This window comes from Convolutriloba macropyga, chromosome 6 (assembly GCF_964194025.1).
Source record: "Convolutriloba macropyga chromosome 6, txConMacr16.3, whole genome shotgun sequence".
Lineage (NCBI taxonomy): Eukaryota > Metazoa > Xenacoelomorpha > Acoela > Convolutidae > Convolutriloba > Convolutriloba macropyga.
Window position 1 is genome coordinate 18,188,051 of NC_134473.1, and position 25,082 is coordinate 18,213,132.

Here is a 25,082-nt window from a genome sequence, read left to right on the forward strand (position 1 = left end):
TTTTTATCTATACATTGTTTCTCTGAGGTTAATATTACAAGTGTGTTCAGATGTTGAAATTAAATACTGATTAAAGAGAATGCTCGAATGTGAACGACATAAATAGCGTTGCACAGACTGCAAAATTTAGCTGTGATAAAATTTAATCTGATGCCTGTGTTGGATTTTCTGTAATGCGCTGAAATCATTGCTAATTCTACTTGGCGTGAATTTAGTTAAACTAATTTGGTGCCGATTGTTCAAAATGTCATGATGCCGGATAAGTTGAGAAATATCTGGAATTACCTCTCGCTTAAATTGGTTGTTCCTAGAAAATTTTGGCGAAACGTCTACTGGTTTTTCGATTGTTGGTTATTCCTATGACCTCAAAATGAGGGGCAAACTATATAATATAATGGCTTTTTTGTTCAGACAAAACTTTGCCAGGAAAAATATTTATTCAGCATATTTATTTGTGGTATCATTTTAAAAAGATCGTTCTCCAAGAGCGAAAAATTGTTCTATCGTAAAACTACAAAATAGAAATGTATCAATTTTCTTGTTAAACTTTCCTTTTCTGCTTTAAAATGTTACGATCAAAAGAAGTCAAAGTGGGTGTTATAATGTTTGAAAAAAATGTTCACGTTATCACATATTGTTCGCGTTTGCATAATGTCTGCACATCTAGACTTTTTAAAAAAGAATTTCAACATGTGTCATTCAAGAGTTTGGTTTTACCGTTTTGCCTTTGTTTTGTTTCTGGAAATAGTAGTTATTACTTTTTCTGGAACAAAGTTTTTAGCAATTATGTTAGTCCTGTTGTTCTTTTATGCGATTTTCGCACTACCCATTTCTTTCGTCTGACCAACGAATTTCGGCGCTTCCCGTCTGGAGAGACGGGATACTGGTAAAGCCCGTGCGCATTAAGTCGCTGAGCAGTTTTTCCATACCATACTAGTTTTTAAGTATACGATTCCCTGAAACTGTCGAGTAGACGTAATTTTATTGTGCAAAGGGAAATCCTTTGTTCTAGCTATTGTATTGTTATTATATGATTTAAGACCAGTGGATTTCACATTTAAAAGTGTTGAGATTTTCAGCTTCAAGGTAATCGATCTGCAGGGCGTTAAAAGATTTGTGACTGCTTTTTAATAAATGATAAGGCGAGGTTATTGAAGACAGAGGGATGAAAAAGAGTATTCTGAAATAAAACTGCGTGAGCATATCAGTTATTTCGCTTTTTTTTTCAACTGATTTATTTCAGACCATGTCAAATTTTGACATCAGTTTCTGCATCTTCATTATTTGACTATCTTCATCTTTTGTTTCATACGTTTGCAGCGCGCGTCTGATCTCGTGCGCTGAACTGAAAAAATAGACAAAGTAAATGCCGTAACTGCATAAAATATAACAATCTCTTTTGAACGTTTTAAGTTAAGTCTGGCGATGAAAAGCGAAAATAATGTTTCATGTATTATTAAATGCTCTCGATGACTATTTGAGCCAATAATTTGTGTGTGCATCTTCAGCGCTAAATTTTTGCTTGACCGTTTTAGATTGATTTTTACGTCCTTGGCTCTTGGGTTTTGCATTCTATAAAAATTGTTTTCTCATTCACTATTCTAACCAGCTCTACTCCTTGTTTAATATTGGCAGTTTGCTTCTAAAAGTCCGCCAAAATTTGACTCTTTTTTCGCTTCGAATCCCGGTGGCATTTTTAGCCGTTTAATGAGCTTAATCGCCGCAATCGGGTACCCCACCAGGTGCTCGATTACAGCACACTACATCGGTTTATTATGCGTAAGAGAGCCGACGTTAGAAATCACTGAAGCCTGACTTGATTTAAAAGGAGCCAAAGGCAAAAAGGTTGCCTTTAGTTACCCTAAATTGTTAGTTGATTACCATAAAAGTACTTAATTGGGTTAATTGATCTCATATTCAGTTGTGATAATTTCATATCAAGTCCTATGAGCCGCTGAGTTATGGCTATGACCCGTGATAATTTCAAGACAATTAATTATTAATTGGCTTTCAAATTCATTTGGTAGAAAAAAAATTATGCTCGGTGATTGGTTGAATTTGGTAGTCTAATTTCTGAAGTAAGTTTTATGGACTGCAAAATTTATCTTAATTTATTGCTTACATAATTTCAATAAAATTTCGGCTCTTTTTCACGTCAAACCTCTTAGACGGCACCACATCGGGAGTATCAAAATTAAATTAGCGAGAGCAATGTGTCCGACTTTGTCGGCTATGGTGAGAGTTTTGAAATAAAAAACAATGTTTGTCATTGATTTCAGATTTTGTAGCAATTTTTTAGGTCTTATTGGTTTTTTTTATATCCACTTCTTTGGTTGGCCTAATTTTATTTTGACTTCTCGTCCTCGGAAAGGGATAAGCCGGTAAAGCCCGAGAGCTTTAGGCCGATATAGACGTTTCTAAGAGCTCTGCTAGTCTCTAAGTGTGTGGCTATAATGCACCCCTGCCCAGCACGGTTAAACCTCACTTATTTAAACTAAACCAAAGCCAGCCTCGCCGCATTCGTTTGCAAGCATTTGTGTAAATTTTAGTGCTCATTTTGAGGACTCGTTCCTTTTGGAGCAATTTTAGTGACCATACTTTGTCAATTTTTGATATTTGTCCATTCTCAAGTGCCAGAAAACCTATTCCACGGTCTGATAAAAAAGTTATTGCATGTTTGTTAGTGTCAATGGATTTGTTTTTAACAATTTAACATTTCGGATTTGATATTTTTGATAAAATTTTCAGCTTTTTTCAAGTTTTTTCAGAACATTTGTCTTTTATTCAGTTTTTTTTGCCTCAGTAGCCAGGTAACCTCATCCAGGGTTTGATAGTGTCTTATGAAAAATTTGACATTTGGCAATTGAATGGTTTTCATCATTTTAATAGAACAAGCTTCTACTTTTTAAAATTTTTTGCCTATCGATCTTTGATCCAATGACTTTTTGAAGGCTTCGAATTGGGTTACTGGATAGCCTCTAGAAACACAGAAATGATTTTGAAGATATTAATATCACTATTCTCAGCAAGATTTCATTAAGTTTTGCAATTGATTTCTTTTTTTTTCCGTTCATTTTCGAGTTAATCGATCTTCAAGAGCCAATGAATTTTCTTCAGGTCTTGCAGATATTATACTGGACTGATTTCAGAGACAAAAATTGGTTCTGAACAAATTTTTGATTTAGGTATATTTAAAGGGATCAAATTTTGCCTTCGGGGGTAAAAGCTTCGAGTTTTAGCAATGAGTGTATTTTTGTTTAGTTTTTTTGATTGTTTTGGCTGGCATTGTTCAACTTATGTACTGGTCAGGTAGAGTGCTTCTAAGTTTTTAAGGACTTGTCCTGCTATGTTTTTTTTTAATTCGTCGTCTGCATCGATTATTCTTACGACCTGACTTCTTGGAATTGACTTTTTCAATGACTTCAGTGACTTCTACTGCTTTGCCGTTAAAATTTGTGTACGTGACGTCATTTCTGCTTTTCGGTCAATTGCGTGACTTACCTCACTCAAAAAATGACTTCTGAACTCACTTATGACACTTTAAATTTTATGAACATTTACTAGTTAATAGTGTGCATCTAAGTAGTGCCAAGCTTTCATGCCCATATTCTTGATTATTAGACTTGAGTTTCTGATTTCGAATATCATTTTTGAAAAAGCTCTTTCAGGGTTTATAGACCGTATGTGTGATAAAATTGACAGTTCGAATATAACCCAAAAAGTCTAGTGGTCTATTAAAGGAACGGTGGTCGATCTGGCTATCTTATTTCTTTAGTTGTTTTAATTCATGGAAGGCCACAAGCGTATATCGTGGCTATGTTCCGGCAATCTGCCGGCTATGTTTTTGTTGAATGCTGTCAAGAGAAACATGCTGTCTCACCAATGCTGTAGATAATAAGACCCGGTTTGCCTCGTTTATGAGGATTTCTATGCCTGGTTGACATTGCGGGTAGCTTTTGGACCCTTTCAGCGAACGGATAGATTGCTGTCATTAGAATTTCTTTGTCAGGTAAACTCATTGACTTGACATTGGCAAATTTGACAGGCGTGGATTAAATGAGATGAGACAAATTCTTTTCCATATGCCAAGATTATAATGACTTCTAGTAAGCATCGCAACAACAATCAAAAACTAGTACCGTAAAAGTACCATAAAGTTAACGTTCCTTGAGCTCGAACAATTTTTTTTACTGTTCGACTGTTTTTGTATATCTCATATAACTGTCTTGCATCGGTCTGATTGATTTTCCGTGAAATGGAAGTTGGCAATCGATAAAGCGCTCGATGCCCAAAATTTTTTGCTAGTTTTTTCAGCTTTGTTAGTCTGATATTGCGCACAATGCAGTGCCTTGCTATGCATGAATTAAATTCATTCTCACATCCAACAATTATCGACCATTTATTTTGTTCCAATTTTATTGAATATTTTTTTAAGGAATCAAAAATATTTAGTTTTTCAATACTCTTTAGGAATAAATGATCAACTGGAGAATTATTTGTCTCACATATATTGGTTTTGTTTCTAGGGCAGCGGGAATTGATACCACATGAGATATGTTTGGCCTTGTTGATTCGTCAATGTTTTGATATTTAATCAAAAATTTTAAGATTTATCGATGCCCCTCTCCATCCCATTAGTGAGGATAGTAGCCTTCCTATGTATTAGCAAATATCAATCCCCATAGCCTGTCGTTAGAAAACAATTCGTCCGACTCTGGTCATATATGTCCAGTTTTATTTGAGGTGAGTCTTGGGTTTTCAAGCTGCCTGGTTTGTAAGGCCCGAGTGAAAAGATTAGTTAATAATACAAATTTTTTGTGCCTATTCAATGGCTAATCAGGGTTCTGCTTTAATATTCAATCAGTTTCAGCCTTACGTCTTCAAAAAAGTGATTTGAAATAGGACGTGGTTATAGAAGACATATAATTCTTTGAACAATGTTTTTGGCGAAAAATAAGGTCGTCTTTGATTCCTTTGAAATATTTTTAGATCATACTTGTATTAATGCATTGTACTTGATGTTTTAAAGCTTTTATCTCATTTTCATTTGTTCGGTATGCATTACTTTGATTGCTTACATGTTTGAATGGCTTTGTATTGTGCTTGATTGATGGTTTGATCATCTATCAATATGTGAAGAGTTTGTTTGTTGATAACTGTCTTTTTTGTATTATTAATAGCCACTTAACAATGAAAGGTGATTGACCAAAGTCAAAGCAATATCGTATGAAAATATCCAATTTGTCCATTCTCTTATTTTGTAGGATGCAGGCATTCATAATTATGACCATATGGTACAGTGAACAAATTGAATGGCCTCACAAAAGTGGACATTTTTCAGTCTATGCTTTTGCGTCGCCCTGACTAGACTGAAATTATATTTTGAAGACTCTTTTTTCTTGCCTTGTAAAGGAATAGCCAGCTTGTAAATTGAAAGTAAGACAGCAGAGCGGCTCCAATAATTTCACATAGGAAGCAGCCAAGATTCAATTTATTATTTGGGCTTGGAGAATTTTTCTTCGCTTTTACGCTCCGTTGTTTTTACGATAAGCGACCGGCCGCAAAAGGCAGCGTATTGTTCCTAACAGACACAAGTGAAGCGAAGGGACATGAAATAAAAGACAGGAAAAAGAGGGGAATTTGTGTAAGAAAGTGAAAAGCTGAAAAGAATACCAAGAAGAAGAAGAAGAAGATGCTTCTTTCAGCTTCTCTCACTCCCTTATAATTCCCCCTCAAATCCGCTCCCTTTATTTCTTCCTTTCCCTATTTCCCAAATCTATGCTAGCCATTCCCAATATCGACCCCCCTCGCTCCTTCTTCCTGTGCAATCTCCTGCCCTCCCTCACCGCCAAGTCCCCCCAGCTTAGCTACATTGATGCAAACACTAATGCATGTATTAATCTCGTTATATTTTGCCAGCCCATGATAAAATACAATGGCAGTTCCCGCGTGTTATGTCTCTCTATCTCTGCTACATATAGTCAGTCCTTTATAGCTTCTTTAGGCTGAACCCATTTTCCTTTTAGACCCCTATACCCTGAACCCCATCATAACCTAGAGCTAGCTTTTCCTTTCCTTTCCCAGCCCACGCTAGGGAAAAGGTAGCAATGACTACTACTACTCCCACTACTGTTTTTGCTACTCCAGCTCGCTCTTAGACCCGAGGTCTTGCCTCTCTCAACAGTTCTTTGCTCTCTATCTCTCTTTTCTTTTTCTCTATTCTATTATGCAAGTGAGCTGAATTGACGGAGCTGTATGCTATTTGTGTTGTATTGTATTGGTGTGTATTGTGTGTTCATTCAATTTTATCCGATGTGATGTGAACAAGTAACTAACTAACTACTAAGCATGAAATATGAGCTGCGGTTGATGCTTGATTCCGCGTAACCGTGTTTTTATGCACCTCAGATCCCCAAAAGAGTCTTAATAGCACCCTTTTTCCAATATGCTCATTTGCATGCGAGACAAAATGGCCAATTAATGCATTTGCATATTTTAGTTGCTCCCTTTTCACCAACTCATATTTGCATAAAATCAAATAACTGAAATATTAAAATTATCGACAAATTTCTCGGACAATTTAACAATTGATAAATGAACTTGCACAGTCTTTTGTACGCAAAATAGTCTCTTCAAAGAAAAAATCCTTTCCCTCTTTCTCGGAGCAAAAAGTAGTTAACGAGCAGCAAGCAATTAACTACGCTTGAAAAACTTGCTTTGATGAGAATAACTGCTCGAAAAGGTTGCTTCGGCGTAGGCTAATTGTATAAAATTTAATTACTGGTTTTTGCAGGTCACAACAGTTTTCAATATTTTGAATCCATGGTGCAGCATCCATGATGAAGTCCATGTATTAATCTTCTCTCTTTTTGTAAAATTTGGTTTCGATGAATGCGATAAATGTTCCTTTATTTTTTCAAAATTGGGGAATATATATGCGAGGCTGGATTTTTTGCCAAATTTTTACTTTTTGTTTACGCATCGTAGAGAAAAAGAAAAACACCATTTTGTAGCCCTCAATATCTAGTTTGATTTATATAAAAAATTAAAAATATGAACTTAAAATTTCCAAGGAAAAGGAGAAATTAAAAAGGAAAAAAAAGGGAGGGAGGAGTGACCGCTCGCGTTGAAATTTAAGATAGAAACGAACGTAAAAAAATTGTTGTTAACTTAGTTAGGTTTAATGGAGATTTTTTAGCAATCCTTTACAGTTTAAAGCCTAAACATTAATAATTCCACTATTTGATCAAAATTTTCCAGTTTTTTCTCAAAATATTTTAAGATATTTTTGTCCGTCTCTCTCTCGCTCTCTCTCTCTCTCTCTCTCTCTCTCTCTCTCTCTCTCTCTCTCTCTCTCTCTCTCTCTCTCTCTCTGTATTCTGCTGGTTAAAAACTATTGTACAAATCATTTTTGTTTCTCTGTACTGAAAGTTTTTCGGGAAAATTGAAGACATTAGAGGCAATTTAGAGCTCTCAAATAGCAAACATCAACTTCGAAAATGTGAAATTAAAAGCAGAAAAAGGTATTCTTTTCAAAATTCTCGGGTTGTTTTTGCGAAAATCTCTTCTCAATACTTTAGAACTAACTGTTCCAGTATTATCGAAATCAAATCTTAGAGACGTAAGAAATTGGTTTCATGATATGAACAACAGTCAACCAAATTCATTATCGATAAAAAGGTAATCTTTTTCTTATTCTTTATATCAGAGCGGATGGTTCGAAATGTACAATGAAATACAAATGAGTTTGAGAGGTAGTGAATTTATGAATTGCCAGGCTGGAAAATTTAATATGTTCATTTTTTGAAAATGAGATTGATTTTTTATTGTTCATTCTACTGTATTTTGAAATTGCTCTTCGAACTAATCTTTTCCACTCTTTGGGCGTTTTTGTGCATTCGCCAGCTAGATCATTTATTGATTGTGAAACTTCTCATATGAAGGACGCGAAATTTTTTTGAAGAAATTTTTTTTCCTGAATGTAGAATACATATTTAGTATTTTGGTACGCTCAGCAGATATAAAAGTTATTAATTTGAGGAAATGTCTTTATTTTATCTTGCCAGAATAATTTAAGCAAACATAGCAATAACCAACTACAAATTATCTATGAAGTTTGATTGAACTGACAGAAGATTCAAACCCAGTTTTTTTTAAAAAAAAAATCTGCAGAGAGCAGGGGATTGAGCAGTTCTTGAGGGGGGGGGGGGGGGGGGGGGGAGAGGGAGGAGGAGGGAGGGAAGGAGGGGGAGGGGAGAGTTGTGAGTGGTATCATTAAAAAGCTCATCCAGTGTAGAATATGGAATTAAATTTTTTTTTGAATTTCGTTTTCGAAAGGGAGTTATCGAGGTTTAAATTTTTGCCAATAAATGGACAGATATGCGTTATTTTTATTCACATTTTTCGAACGTTTTGTCTAAAAGTTTGCAAAAATATGTTAAAATTGTCATAGTGTTTTTCGTTTGATTTTCAAAGACAAAAAAGTTTTTCATGATTATTTTGATTTCATTTTTTGGATAAGTTTTGGCTAAATGTTTCAAAGTTAGCATTTTTTATTTAAAAAAATTGCACGAAGTAAGCTTCTTTAGTCCACTTTGATTGAATTTGACAAAAGTACACACCCAAAACCACTAACAAAATCATTAAAAATTCCAAAGGGGGCTAGTCCTTTGCAATAGCAACGCTAGTTTTGGTCCAATCTTGGATTGTCACAATCCAAAAATATTTCCGATTGTAATCAGTCGGTCTTTTTAAAAAATCGATCTTGTTTCTGTTAATTAATGAACAGAACAATTCAGATCGAAGATCTCTGTTGATAAGTTCTATTGGCATTCTAAGCAGTTTTAAATTAAGGTATCTAGTTTTACTCGAAAGCTTATGGTCGTTTTGACTTTTAAAACTATTTAATTTTTAAATAAATATCGGCTTTTTGAACCTTGTCACTATCTTTCTCTTAATTTGGTCAACTTGTAGCTTAGTGTTTGCAAAGAAACAATGCCTCTTCTTTCTACTAAATTAAAATTCAATCTTTTTTGTGGCATTACCCGTTAAATTATGTTTTTCTGGCTTTGATACTGATAGATTTCAAGTTTTTAGGGTTTTGCTCGTTTTTCACGCCTTTTTTTCACATTTTCATCTTATTGACAGTTCACATAACACAATACAGGCGTTCAAAATAAGGCACAGTTGAACATATCGAACTCCTTATAGGTGCAGATAGTGATTTTAACTGCTTCGACACCACTTTCTCGAAGAATTTTTTTTTTTACTTTTGCCTAGCTGTCGCTTTCACTTGTCTTTTAGTCGTATGTATTTTCCTAGAAGATGAAATGTCTCATTGGCTTTCATGGAAAATTAGATTAGCCTATATTCTTTTTTGAGTAGATAGCTAATGGCTTTTATGACTTTGATAACAATTGTTTTAAACAAAACACTTCGCATTTTTGTTTTTTTGTATGTATTTGTTACCTAGTCTCGTTAAGTACAGGTCACATATGACATTATTGTAATCGAGAGCAGGAGCAATTATACAAAATCTGCAGATTTTTAAGAATTCGTTACGACTTTACTGGCTTGGACCCGGGTTTTTTGCAAAAAAAAACAGTAAATAAGTTTTTTATTTTTGTCTATTCCTGACGTTCTCGTGTTTTCTCGCAAGTGTTTTCTCGCAAGTTTCAATTGAGTTTTTGTTCGTTGTCTCTATTTGTTCTTTTTGTAACCGCATTGGAAATTGAATATACACAGGTCCTAGTGCCCTCCTGTATAGGGTCGGTGATAATAAAATAGGATCTACTCTGTTTCGGCTCACCAGCTAAGTGAGCATAAATCTTCTATGACCCAGGCACACGTGCTATTTTTTTTACATTGCAACGTGCTTTATAACATATAATTTCTAACTGGGGCTCATAAAAAACGCTGGGGACCGAAACAAAAAAGATCCATAATCTATTTTAAGGGTATCAGTTGATATGGAATGGTTTTCATTACTTTGAAATTAATTGTTTTTAAAAATAAGCGAATTTATTAATTTTGCTGTTCTTTTTTTTTAATTGTAAACGAGCCTTATTATGGACTGGTCCCATATCTTTTCTAGTAAAATATAATTTGTTTTGTTCAGTTTCAGTTTTATCTGGCGCTGTCTTGACTTTGTTATTAACTTTTGAAAAAAATGGAAAAGGTTTTGGGTGTAATTAATGTTTGTTGTTGTTGTTTGATTTTGTTGTTTGTCTTGCCTCGCTTTCTTAACAATTGTGGGTCTCATCAATCTAATGCGTTTTTTTGCTCCACCGAAGTATTTGCGTCGGGGGCGATATTTTTGTTCATACACCAGTTTTTTTTAAAAAAACTTGGATTTTGGGGGTTTTCTATCTGTTCCTCATTTGGTAGACAATTATGCCCAAAAATGTGGATGAGCGGGGTCGGAACTTCATGTGCGAACGCACATGGTTTTCAGTACACTCAATACGCAAATGAACGGCGACCAACTTTGTGCGAAGATAAGATGCCAAAAAGATCAGATTCTTTGGGTTATCCAGCCTAACATTAAGTTCTAAATTTCTGACGAACTCAGTAGTACTAATATTCCATGTCTTATTTCTTGAGGTTCATTGAAATTTGAAATTTCAGTACGTAAATATCCGAACTTCGGGAATGTTGATTAGTGTATGATAAAAAAATAAATCTTAGTCGCCGTGATACCCAGGGACTTAGTGCCGTGATACGAAAGCGCTTGCACCAGAGTGATAGGCACAAGGGGGATTAGGATGTATGTTCTCAGGTATTTAAAAAATCAATGGGTGAAAAATTCACAGTTTTTGTTAACATTTGAGACAGAGTCATAAGTGAGGTTTTGCTGGTGCGAGAGGGCGACTAAGTAGTGCAAGAAAGTGAGAGTTTTGTATTTCTTGAGGTTTGGAACTTCAGTTATTTTTTGTATAAAATAGCGAGATTTATCCCCTTTGACCTTCTACGCGTAGAGTATTGCTTATGTTATGGTAATTGTGCTTGATATAACAATTTTTGCAACTATATAAGAATCCGATAGTGTAGGAGATTATGTAAAGTTCCTTGTAGCTTTGTCAGGGCCAGTTTTAAAAATGGTACTGGATTTTGTGAGGAAAGAGAATAGTTTTGGAATTGCTTGGACTCTAAAAGCCTAGATTCAAAATCTTCAAATGATGCAACTTTCTATTAGGAATTTGATCCTTGTTGTGGAAAAAGGATTGGCAATTGTCTAGGTGGTTGAATATTTGAGTTCGCAAATGTGAGTTTGATTTAGTCTCATACGAATTTGTTCACACGTATGGCAATTTAAATATTGATTACAATCTTGTCACCTGTTTCACGCCACCTGGTCAATCTGTCGTTCAAATCAAAACAACTCCTTTCAAACTCAACATTCCCTCAAACAGCCTTCAACTGTCATAAATTGGGAACACCACTCACTATTACAACTGAACTCCTATGTTTTTCTCCCTCTCTTTCTGGTTTTCTTCCCTCCTTTATAGACTATTCCCCGTCTATCCCGCTCCTTTCCCAAGTCCATTTCTAATCTCGAAAGACGGCAGCCATTATTGATCATGATATGTGATCTGCGTATTAAAATTGGAGCCTGGTGCACTGTTCAAATTGTCCGAAAAATGAGACAGTCGAAATTTGTGTTGTTTGCTGTTCGATGGTGGTTGCTCCTCAATTTATGCTTAGGAGTGTTAGGTTTTGAATGGAGTGTGTTGTGTGTGTGGTAATTACTAGTTATGGCAGTGGTAGTATTTGCTTGTTTGTCTGATCGATGTGTGTGTTTTGTGTTGTTCCGTGGGTGGCATGCTTTAGAGCCTTCCCCCACTTGCTAATAATTAGAAACAAGGCCAAGTCTCTAATAACTAGTAGTCGATAGCTAATGTGGAAATATTTGCTTCTTAAATCTTTCCAACTGCTACAAAATTAACTCGGTCGAACAAAGTGCGCTAATCCGACCGGGGACCCAACCCAAAACAACCCGCAGACCCCCATTGTAGTTCCCCAAATCACCTTGCTAGTGAGACACGCAATCGAGACTAAACAAAGACCCTAGGACACTAAACGGGTATCAACTATTATGTTGGGGTCGCTGGGGTGAGCCGAAAGTGCGGGCCTATAAATAGACAAATTACCCTGGTCATTTTGTCTCCCTTCCAAACAGGTTCATAGACGCAAATAATTGCCAAAAAATGAAGTTGATTTGCCCGGTCTTTGAAATTGTTCAAATCCGGGTTTTAAATGAGTTTTTAATTTAAACTGATCACGATGAAACAGGTGATTTGCATAGAACTCCTTTTGTATCTACACATCACTTGTCTGTAATGAGACCACATCAAAAATGCTCCTTAAAGCCAAGGAAAATTGTCTTTGAAAATGACCAGGAAGGTAACTTCAATAGCGTCGTTACAGCGCACGTGAATGAGTTGCTTTTACTAGACTTAACGGTGCCAAGTTAACTTAGTGGTTCAAATTGTAATGGTGTTAACTGGTGTCATTTTCCGTATAGTATTTAGTACTTTTAAACATTTTATATGTACCGAAGACTTTAGTTGATGTTCCGGTTGTTAGTTGAATGATCTTACTTCACTTTAGTTTTAACGGGTTTGTGTGCATACTTAACCAAATGACATTTGGAAGTTTTCATATACCGTATGAGTAAACATAGCCTGAAACGTAATTGAATGCGATCAAGTTGTGCGTCCTGTTTGTTGCTTTTTCTCTGATTTAATATGAAAAATTTCATGCGCTATTGTGAACAGACTAGATTTCATTCGTGTTTTCCGATGAGAAATGATCGGATGTGGAATATCAAAAACAACTTTAGCCAATGCTAAAAAAGAGAATGTTGCTTAAACATCAATTATACTTTCTTTGTTGTGAGATGGTTTTGAAGAACTTTGAAAGGTAGTTAGTTCACTAGAGCGAGCTATCAGGGATGAATGGGCGAATATAGGTACCCCATTAGAAGTGGGCTTATGGATAAAAAGTGAGCGCAGATGTTGCGATTATATACTTATAAAAAGTTGAAAAATCCCACGACACTAATCTATCTCCCTCTCATAAGTCAATATATGTCAAATGCAGACACATAAACCTCTGTTCCTAAATATAAACCCCTCTCTCCGAGTTAGCAAATTCTTTATCGCTGCACAGTAAGCAAAATACTTTTCCACATTACTTCACTAATTTTGATATGAAGACACAAAATACATGAATAGTAATTTTCATGAGGTATTGAACTTTGAAGTCCTGGAGTTTTGGGCGCTTGAATTTTGTAGGTAAATTAATTTTTCTTTAGGGGAAGATGTTTGTTTTTTCAGTGTTTTGATGGAATATACATTTTGAATTTGCAGTTTTTTAGTAATTAATAGTGAAATCATCTAGAGCATTTAACCTTTAAAGAAAATCAAAGTATGAATGACATTTTTCTCTACGATTGTATCATAGGACAAGTTCTATTTATTCATTGACAGTTGCAGTTTAAATCTGAGGTCACTTGCCCTCTGACTATCTTAAAAGTGATATCGACTTTTTTAATGTAATATGTAATAAAGTTAACCTCTTTTTAAATATGCGCAATGAGAGTACTTGAGCATTAAGTCCTCGGGGGGCTTTAAAAACGACTGTTAAATTTTAAAATGACAGTAAAATTTACAATACACGTTGCACCAAATACAACTGCCTTGTATTAGTGATGCGATATGAAAAGCCTTTCATACCATGTTATAGTGCCCGTGACCGCTAAAATAGCCCCATTGTAATATCCATCAATACTCCACGATGACACGGATAAGAATAGAACATTGGAATTATAGAGTGGAGAGGCTATTCACTTTTAAATTCAACCCTCTTTACTCTACCTTTTGTTTCCTAACTGACGTGCGGTTTTATGCTGGCTGGAATTTATCGCTCTACTAATCCAGAATTATCACTGCCCTTTGGCATAAGTCATGATAAAAACGTACACTAGCGCCATAAAAATTTCAAGCCTCCTTTGTTGGTGAATTCGGGAAGAAAGAAGTTTGCATGTTAGCTGGCGCTCTAGGCGTTTCCTGGCTGCAGTTGTGTTGTAAACCTGAGACTGCGTGTTTCGTCATAAAAATGACTAATTTAATAAAATTGGAATGGAATGTGGACACTTTTAAGGCAAAATAGATAAAGAGAAAAAACAGTATTGGTCTTGTGTTTGTTAACAACAATTCAAAATTGGAACATTGAAATATCTTTGGAAAGATCTATAAAAGGAAACTGCCTCAGACTCAGCGAGGACTTGTAATTACTTCTTGTACTTGATTAAGGATGATAAGAGAGGCCGTTGTAAAATGCAGTATAGTTCAATAAAAAGGCTAGTGACAAAAAATTAAATTTGGTAACTTCATAGGTAGTGTGGCTGAAAATATCTGAGGCAAAATGTCTTGAACTAAAAAATACTTCCCGATTTGGTACAATATCGCACATAGAATATAACAAGACGACTTGCTTAAGTTTCTGTGCGGAAAGCATAACGTTCCACAATTAGTTAATTTCAGGGCGATTTCTGTCTGCTGGCTTTTTGAACAAAACTTTCTAACCGAAGGGTTAATTTGAAACGAAAGTTTTGATATTTTCATTGGGAGGTACATTTTATTTCTTTCGATGGTACGTCTCTTTTCTTACACAAATTTCTTGGACCAAAAACTGTTTTGTTGAAAATCTTTTTCAGAGAATCACAGGCGAAATGAATCAATGGAGAATTATTTTAAGAATTTTTTTTTCTTTTCTGAAGATTTTTTGGCTTCTAATTTTGACAACATAAAAAGAAAGAAAAGGCAAAACAGAACTACGGAATGTGTTTGATTGAAAAATCTGTTGGCTGTGTTCTTTGAAAAGGTCATCGTTTATCATAGAAAATCTATGAACTTAATTTTAATCCTAAAAATCAAAAAGCTATTCTTTGAAAACTAATTAAGTAACAAAATTCTGGAATTATTAAGTTAACTTAAACCCTTAAATTATTATTAACTTAAACCGGTGTCAGGACAATATACCCAATACCATAATACCCAATGCCATAATACCCAATTCCAAAATACCCAATGTGCCAAAATACCCAATGCCAAAATACCCAATGCCAAATTACCCAATGCCATTATACCCAATTAAATTATACCCAATGCCAAACTACCCTATTTATAATTTAATAGTTATAATCTTGAAATTAAGGTATAATCCCACAATTAGAGTACCAGTCTACCATTAAATTCAAATTAACTAATTAGACGCAATTTAAGAAAACAAGACGCAAAATTATCACAGAAACTGAATTGTTCAAAGAAACTTGACTCGTTATTCTAGTCTTTAAACTTGGCCAAATATAGACGCTAAACATGAGCGAAATAACTTGGGGTACGTCCCAACAGAACCGATTAACTTTAATCCTTGTTGGACATGAGTTTCAAAAGAAGTTAGAAACAAAAGCTACTACGCATTGGAAATGCTCAAAATGGAGCTCTTATAAATGTACCACAACAAAGATGCAGCTGAAGGCTTAGCAAGAACAACAAATGCAGTTGAAGGCTGGCATTTGGGGGTTACATCCCTTTTTCAAGGCAACCATCCCTGCATTAGGACTTTTCTGGAGAAGATATCACTCGATGCCGCTAACCAAAAATTCAATATTATTAAAGCCTATTCCGCTTTGATGTTTGCAGTGATATTTTTGTTATCTTTTATGTGTTAAGTTTAAACAAATTTAACCTAAAAGGCGATTTGACCTAAAAGGCGGTTTGACCTAAAAGGCGGTTTGACCTAAAAGGCGGTTTGACCTAAAAGGCGGTTTAACCTAAAAGCGGCATTTCAATTGTCAAGTTGTTTGTTCTCTTTTATGTTTTTCTGTGCAAGCGTTCTAAAAGTTGACGTCATTTCTTTAAAGCACAATTAGGCCATACCATTTCGCCTTTGAACTTAAAATGAGCATTCTTTATCAAAGTTAGCATCAAAGTGATTATTGTTATTATTACGATTGGGTATATTGGCATTGGGTATTTTGGCATTGGGTATATTGGCATATTGGGTATAATGGCATTGGGTATTTTGGCATTGGGTAGAATGGCATTGGGTATATTGTCATGTAACCACTTAAACCCTAAATTCAAACACACGTAGATTAGCCGAAAAGTTTTGAAAACATGAAATAATTAAAAGGCCAATTTTTCATTTAATAAGTTTCTTGTTAACTTCTCCAAAACCAATTCACAGTATAAAAAATTGTGCAGCTGGAGTCCCTATAGTTTATAGAGATACAGGGAGAAGTTTAAAAAGGAATTGATTGCACACGAATTACATCGCTCCCAAAATGACTTTTCCTCACTCTAATTGACTTTTGTTCACTTTAGTTGGAGGAGTTCATGTCGTCTCACCCTTATTGACGAGTATTTGAGGGCAGTTTTTACATCTTAATCAATTAAAAAGATTTAGGTCTCATTCTTTTTATTGGTGTTTTCAAACTGCGGGCATGCAAAACTGTCGCATTTTTTGACAATCTGCCAGCTGTGTTTGGTATTGATACTAATCCATCTATCGTCTCATTAAGCTGGACTGAGCCAAAATACTCAGTTCAATCTAAATGTCGCGTCTTTTTTGTCAATTTTATTATCTTTTCATTGTTTGTTTCAATCATAGGAGAGGTTACAGTTATCAATCCCAGCATGTTTCTGGCAATCTGGCGAGTATGTTTCTATTTTATTAATTGTTCTCGAACGAAGTTTAAAGCAATTATTGTAAACGTATTGGTTTTTATGCGAAGTTTTTTTCATAAAAACCAATAAAAGGGTTGCAATGATTTCGAGCTGAAAAAGGTTGCAATGAATTCGAGCTCTCACTAGTCGTTCGGGAGAAATCCTTCGGCGTTAGTCGGTTATGTTTTCTCATGTCAGCTTTTTTAAAAAAAAATAGGTGTAATTTAGAAAAGCTGTTTTTGCATTGTTATGTGTTGTCACGTATGTGTCCAAAATCAATTTGTTTTGTTTTTCAATAATAACGTGTTTTAATCAGCCATATATGTTCGGTCACCATGTTATTGCTTTTCTTTTAGTTGGAATTTTTTTGCGTTGTTCCTCCTTTTGATGATTTTTAAAAGTTTTTCTGCGCCGACCCAACTTGTTTTTGAGTGATGTGGGTTCCTTTGAGTCATGGAAAAATCAGGAAAAAAAGGTATGCCTTGATATGAGCGGCGAAATACTCCAAATTTGAATAGATATTCCACGATGTCTTTTTCATGTTCAGGAATCAAACGAGTTCAAGTGAAGATCAATAAACAAAAATGCACTCTTACATGCATCGAAATTGCTAAAGTACATTCATGTTCCATCTTTGTTGAATTATTGAATAAAGAAAATATGAAATTGGTGAATGACCAATATTTAAGTTTCATGGATATGCAACTCATGCTCTAGTTTGGAATCTTTTCCTTTTTGAGTGATGCTTTCAAGTTTTCGAGCTTCAATGAAATCGAACATTTCTTTGTCTCAAATTGATTTTCTTATAGAAGATTGATTTTGTATGTTTTGCTATTCAATTATTTAATGATTTCAGTTGTTTCATTTTCTCTCCGAAATATTGACTTTGACAAAGCTTGATTTGATTTTTGATGAAACTTTGAATTTTGATGTTTAATTAATAGTTGTTTGAAAAAGCTTATGGATTCAAATAATTGTCATTTTTGGAATAACTATAATGATATTAATTGTGACTGTTAAGAATATGGAGGCTTTTCTCAAGCGAAGTGTTTGTAGCTCTCCATGAAAAATAACACATGATTAATAAAAAGATTAAAATATGCCGATATTCTAATCTGAACTGCTCTTTGAACTTAATTGGAATTTTTCTCGCGTTTTGAATGTTTAATGAAAATAGATTTCCAATTTTGCTTATAATGCTGTAGGGAGCGAGCTTGTGGAATAATGTACATGCTTTAAGCTTACAGAAAATTAAGCATGTTACCGTGAGGTCACGGGACTTAATATCTAATATGGCAAAGCTGTAATTCATATGGAACTCATTGTTTTTTATCATGTTGAACGTTTTTGGCAGAAGTACTGTGTGCTTTATTCTCGCTAGAAAATAAAACCCCATAATTTTGAATTCTTAGTAGATATCCAAAAATTTCTACCATGACACGCTCGCATGCTTTTTCCACACATATATTAACGCGTATGTGTAAAAATATTCACACATAGCAGCACATTTTCTGCAATAAATTGTTATAAAGGGCACGGGGGCAGAAACTTAAAAACAAATCTTAAAATTGGTAGCCAACTTTGGATGCAAAGAGAATGTTCAAATATTGATGAAAAACGGAAGAGCAAAATAATTAAAATTCATATTTGTCGAACGATAATTCTTTTCGTATAATTTAAAAATTTGATCATTGAAGTTGATTTTTCGAAACAGGGCCACGAAACTTCATTTAAAAGTTTGATACCTTATTTGCAGGCGGGAACTCCTTTTCAAGGTGAACTGAACTTACGACGATGATTGATATGTCAATTATTCTACGAGATAGTTATTAGTTGGCAAAGTTCAATTCTTTTCTTTGTTTCAGCCGAGGTGCTGTACAACGCTACATGTGGAACATCCGTCTTCAAGTTTTCGTGCCATAACTACTTTGGGAAAGGGAAAATCTCAGAGCGGCCTGGGGTCAATCCGAACAGCGTGCATTGCGTAAATAAGTTTTGGGTGTGCGATGGTAGCAATAACTGCCAGTGTGAAAACTCTAAACCCGAAGACCAGTGTGAGAAGAAAAAGGACGAATCACCCGAAGTGTGTACGGAATGCCCACCAGACTGGTTCAAGTGCCACAATTATAAAAAATGCATTCCGGAAGCTTTGCAATGCAATGGTATAGATGAATGCGGTGACGGATCTGATGAAAAGGACTGCTTCTGTAAAGGCGTGAAGAATCTTTGCTCCTCTAGTTTTAAGAACAGCCCGAGTTATCTAGGTTGTGGAACTTTTGAAACGTGCAATAGTGTCCATCCTTGTTATCCTTATCTAGCCTCTCACGAAAGTCGCGCATTTTGTGAAAGTACCTCAATTCAGTACTCTTCAACATGTACAGAGAGTAAAGGGTACTCCAAGTGTTTTGACGAGAAGGGTCTGATGAGATGCATAGAAAAGCATCTGATGTGTGATGGAATTTCGCATTGTGCTGACGCTTCTGACGAGGATCCACGATTCTGTACATCGACAGTTTTTAACGATCTATCCGGTAAGCGTTGCATTCGGGTTCGTTCCTTGATTTTTTAATTGCTCTCGAACGATGTTTGAAGCAGTTATTGTTAATGTACTAAAGAAAGCAATATTTACCCTAAAACTATGAAAAGTTGCGGAAGTATCCAGAAATCAGACAAACTGTTTTAAGTATTTAAAAATAATTAAAGGTGGGAAAGACATCTAAAAATAACAAAAATGGGATCTATTATGTTTCGGCCTCCCCCAGCTTGGTGGGCGTAAAACTTTTACGCCCCCCGGCGCATGTGCTATATTTTAAATAGTAACGTGCTATATAACAACACATGAATTGTAATTGGAGGGCATAAAGAACACGCAGACAGAATAGATCCGAAAAATTGTGTGAAATACATCTAAGTTATCAGTGCGATTATTTTGAATTATCAAATAAGCTTCTCAAGGAAGAAGAAACTGTTTATGAAATTTCATTCAACTGTCAATTAATATGACAGAAAGCTGAACATGCTGATAAAAATAGAGCGATCAAAGTTTTGCGAGCTGGCTCCAAAATTTCCTTTGAAACGCCAATTTTTGAATGCATATTCGATTTCATTCATTCAGCATTTCAGATCCCGAGGTTAAAATGTGGCGTATCTTGCGGTTGATCTTGTAGCAGAAAAATTGGGCTCGAACTTGGTACGTTTTCCAACAAGAAATGGCATCTGTTTTTGAATAGATTTTAGCACATTAACCGCCAAAAAAAGACCTGTCCTGTACTCTGGTCATGGGTAATGTTTCACTACTCTTCGTATATCTTGCTTTATATCTGATCCAAGGTGAGTCGATCGGTTGTTAACCGGAAAACTTTTGAATGACTAAAAATTTTCGCTTGAGACAAAATTATATTAGTGATATTTAGTATTGTATTGGAAGAAAATTAGAATAGTACTATTAATAAAATATGAAAACACTGAACAAGCGAATAGATTTGTATTTTTATCGGGTTTTTCGCTTGGGCGGTTTGATTTCTCGTCTTTAAAAACGGTTTAATTTTGCAAAGCCCGGGGACATTAAGTCTCTGTCTACTGCTCCCAGAGCTATGCTGATCTCTGCATATACTTTTCATCAAAACTGCTGGGGAGTTAGAAAAACATGACTCAGAATACAATTTAGGAAAACTTGGTCATAGAGAGGCTATTTTTCTAGATATTAAGCTACCTACTACCGAAGCCAACTATTGCCAGTCGTTTGAGAGCAATTCAACAGACTTCCAATTTATTTTAAAATAATCCTTAGCTGTACTCTATTTATTAATTGCTTTCAAACGAAGTTTGTATCTATTATATTAGTCCTGTCGGTCTTTTTTAATGTGATTTTTTGCTTGACCGATTTTTTGTCTGACCCATTTGACTTTTCGTCCGCAAAAACAGGATAAACAAGTAGCGCCCAGCGGGCATTAAGTGCTCTTAGATCCTTTCAGCTCACTAGTCTCCAAGTATGCTATTCACAGAAACTGTTTTGAAGACTTATTCTTATGGTGTGAAGGGCTGTTGGAGGACTGGTGAAGGGCTGTTGGAGGACTGGAGGTTGAAGACCTCCCATCAGCCCCCGGTGCAGCCCCCCCCCCTGTGGCTAGCTATTGGCGAAGCCAACCGGTCGCTTGAGAACAATTCGCCCGACTCGGTCGATTATGTTTCTATTATCAGTAAAGCATTTCATAGCTCTTAGATACCATTCTATCACGATAATAATCTACCATATTAATCTAGCACCTTATAAAGATGACATCATCTAATAGCTAACGATTTCTAATTTTCTATATAGTTCTCTAGCTAGTTCTAGCTAATTTTCTAAAGAGATCAAAAGATTGTCATAGCTAAATGCAAGACAGACAGTTTGATGCCACCATAAAAGCAGGCAAAGGATATCACAGTTGCTGAAGATTTGACCAGTGTCAACATAGTTTTATTACATTATAACATTTCTTTGAACCTCATATTTTTTGATAAAATAAAAATATAAAATTTTAATTTTGTACTGTACGCGAATCATTTTCAATGATAGCTTTTAACGTAGTTTTTTATATTAACTGCAATTGTTTCAGTTGAAGTTTTTGAATTATCGTTTAGAATGCCTATAAGTGAAAAGTCGGAGCTATTTGCGCCAGATGCGTGATTTTTCTCGAATGCGTAATTTTTGAATGCCGTAAAATTTGATGTAGTTGGTTCATCGTTGAATTGAGTTTTGCTGACTTTTACTCATTTTACTTCTACTATTGTTTTGTGCACCTCAGCCTGTATTTATAAATAGTTTTCTGTGCTTTTAAATTTCTGTCCGAGCAAACGTTTACACTTCTTAACGATGTTTGGTTTGTGATTGTTTAACATGATATTTGCGTGTTCTAGATATCTCCTCGTTAGATTTTCAGATCTTTGTCATCACTGATAAAATTTTATGTAAGTAATTTTTATACAAAATTTTAATGAGTTGAACTGATTCACAGTCGGCATTTTACACTAAAAGTGAAATCGGAAGTGCGTCAAAACTGGCTCGATTGTTTCAATTTAAACAGTTATTGTTGTCCATAATGTTGTTTATAACATCCTTGGAAGCGGCTTTTTGAAGATGTGGTAACTGAAATTCATTCAGGTATACTTGAGCTGCATCCCGAGATGTGTAGGGATCTAATACTTCAGAATCAGTTTGAGTTGATCTTGTTCTAGAATCATGTATATAATTATTTGCTCTTGAACGAAGTTCATAGCAATTATTGTAAACGTGTTGGTCTTTTTACGACTCGAAGAGGAGTATTGGTTTTCTTGAGGTTTTTTTACCGGAAGTACTATTCGTTCAGACGCTGTTTTGACCTAAAAGCGAAAGTGAGTAAAATTGCCGTGTGAACTATTTTTTTCTGAGCGAGAGAAGTTTTTTGATCATGCGCTGCGTTTAGTGAATGACTTTGAAAAGTATTTTTGACAGATAGCACATATAAATAACCGTTTTTAGCCGTTTTTCGTCTAAGTGGCCCAGTTCTTTTGCTTGTAATTTGGTTTTTTGTAGAAATAAATTTAATTGAATGCTTTATTGAATTGTAAACCTCGAAATTTGATACCACAGTGTTTCGCAGAGACTTAAAATGCGTCTCAAGTTCATAATTGGCACATCTTTTTGATTTCTTAGTTAATTTTTGGCTTTTTTCTATTAATTTCTTCATTTTTGGATCTTTCAGCCGCCTTTTTTCAAAAATTAGTTAATATGGCGACTTCAGTTTGATAGGTCACGTCCTCAACGCCTCTTTCTACGCCTCTCTCCATGTAATTTTGTTTTATGAAATTGTACATATAATAATCCGATTTTGGTAGTTCTCCAATTTTTTCTGTTTTTTTTGTATTTTGGTTTTAATTACTTCAAATAGTCTTTTTGTACATCAAGGACTTGAATTTTGTTTCAATGAAATTTCAATCATTTTTTGGCGTTAATTTTTTGAAAAACAGTTTTTTTCATAAATGCAGTCTCAAAAATTTTTTGACATTTTTTTGCAAAACGTTTCAATGTTTCGTATGTTTGAATTCTGCTTTTTCTTTATTGTTCTGTTCAAGAGGATGGATCTTTGTCTCGGATGACTTGTTGTCTTTTCTATGTTTCGAATGCTGATCAATAAAAAATATTCGTTTCTCTTGATTATTTATTTTAATTTTTAACTTTAAAAATCAAGAATTAGTTTTTTATTACGGTGTTTCTTAAATTGTGTTCATATTCTTCACATGCTAGATTGTATCATTCTATCTTTTTCCTGGCACCTACATCTTTAATCTTTATATTGATTTTTTGGTTGGCAATTGATTTCATTCAACATAAGGCAGTACTGAGAGTTTGCTAGAAAGCCTTCTTCAAAATTTCCACTTACTACTATTTTTTGCAATTTTCTTTCGACCTTGGTATTGTTTTTAAACGTTTTTTTTTACTTTGAATATTATTCTCTTGCTTATGTCTTTTCAATGATTAATATAATTCTTGAATTAGTATGATTTCATTTTATCTAGCATATATACAACAAGGAAGCAGTATGTGTTGTTTTTATCTTAATTTTAGTGGTTTTCTGACTCTTAACTTTGAGCACTGTTTTTGAAAAATTTTACTTCCAAAATTTTTTATCTGCCGTTTGCTTTTGCGACTTTTTTTGAGACTAGAATCATGAAATTTTCTAGTGCAGTTGATAGTCCTGTCTGCCTTTTGAGCCTATCAATATTTAGACCATCCTAATTTATTCGGATTTTTTTTATTGTTAACAAATGTTCTCAATAATATGAGATTTTGCTTCTTTTTGTTTCTCTTAGTCAGAGTAGTTTAAATTTCACCAATTTTTTTATCAGACCTGGAGAGGTAATGAGTTAATAGTTTAATACAAATGGTAATGGTTTCAGCTGCAGTTACGGTTTTCGACTCTTCGAGTTGCTTCTGAAATTCTTCTGGCTATGTTTTTTATGCAAATTTTTTGCCTGACCATTTGGCGCTGTTAGAACATTCTAGAACATTCTTTGACTTCTCAAGTGACTTTTTCACTCTTTTATTCTTCATTATTGAGTGGTCTCTATTGCTCTCACTCCGAAGTAAAGCTTGTTGCTAATATAAAATCAGTTAAATCATAGCAAAAAACAGGGTCTTATGGGCGAGTGGTCAGTGCATCTGGTTATGGACCGGGAGGTCAGTGGTTCAAATCCCGGCGTGGTGCAATGTCTTTCTACCCGCCTGTCGTCCGAGAGCAATTCCGACATTAGTCGGTTTATGTTTTGAATTCGGAGCTGTGATTTATGTGTTTTTCTCTTTGCTTGTAGTGTACTGTTTTGGCCAATAAGTTTGTCTATTTTCAATAAAACGAAGAATTGTCTTGACGACTTCTCTCAAATGAAAAATGAACTCTGTTTTGCAAAGTTGTTTTTCGTTTTAAGACCCGATTTTTGGACCAATTATTCCAAAAATATGCTGTTCTGACTGGTACTCAATTTAACCTCTGTAAACAAATAAACAGACCAGGGCAGCTATTTTTGTTAATCAAATATTTTACATTGTGTTGAAAAGAACTGAAGTGCAAAAATTTTAATCAGCTTTTGCATTTAGTCCTTTTCAAAGTATTATATATTTGATTAAAAAAATTGATTGAATTGATATATCGCAATTTTTTAGTGGGGCAAGTTCTTTTATACTAAAGGCTGAAACGGGGCAAATGGAATCCGTTGTTTCTCAGTTTTTACAGTTTAATATTTTTCGGTGGTTTTTTTTGAATGTCAAATACGTCTTTGTACTTTTTTGCCTCCATCTGCTTCCCAGTGGTGTAGTATACTTTGTAGCGAAATGTTTTCCGCTTTGTTTTTTTTTTAAAGTTTTACTCGAGATTCTGTATCCTGTGTTTACAGCTATGTTTTCTGGAGAAAAAGTCGGCATAATTCTAAATTTTTTTGGCAGGATGTTCATTGTGTGATATTTGTTCTTCCTCATTATTAATTTTTGTTTGTCGCACTCAGATGTAAATTGCTCTGATTGGATAACATTTGTTGTGGGTGATAGTTGAAACTTTTATGCTGCCAAGGTTCTTCAAAGGTCATTGAGAAAATCAGTGTTTTTTAATTGCTCTTGAACGCAGTTCATAGCAGTTATTGTAAACGTGTGTGTCTTTTTTATGCAAATTTTTCGCTTGACAGTTTTGCGCTTTTCTTCTAGAACATTCTTTGACTTCTCAAGTGACTTTTTCACGCTTCGATCTTCATTTTTGAGTGATCTCTATTGCTCTGAAGTAAAGCTAATATAAATTCGGTTGCAGAATAAGAGGTATGTGATCTGTAGCGCAGTGGTAAGTA

General features: G+C 34.8%; 1 protein-coding gene across 2 annotated transcripts in view; it reads left to right on the forward strand.

Moving 5' to 3' along the window:
- The window catches only part of LOC142341540 (uncharacterized), a 60,566-nt gene that overhangs the window by 11,840 nt on the left and 23,644 nt on the right, over nt 1–25,082 (forward strand). For both annotated transcript variants that reach the window (XM_075392554.1, XM_075392552.1), the window contains one exon: nt 18,599–19,264. In XM_075392554.1, coding sequence (XP_075248669.1) covers nt 18,599–19,264 — 666 coding nt within the window. The remainder of the gene's footprint in view (nt 1–18,598; nt 19,265–25,082) is intronic.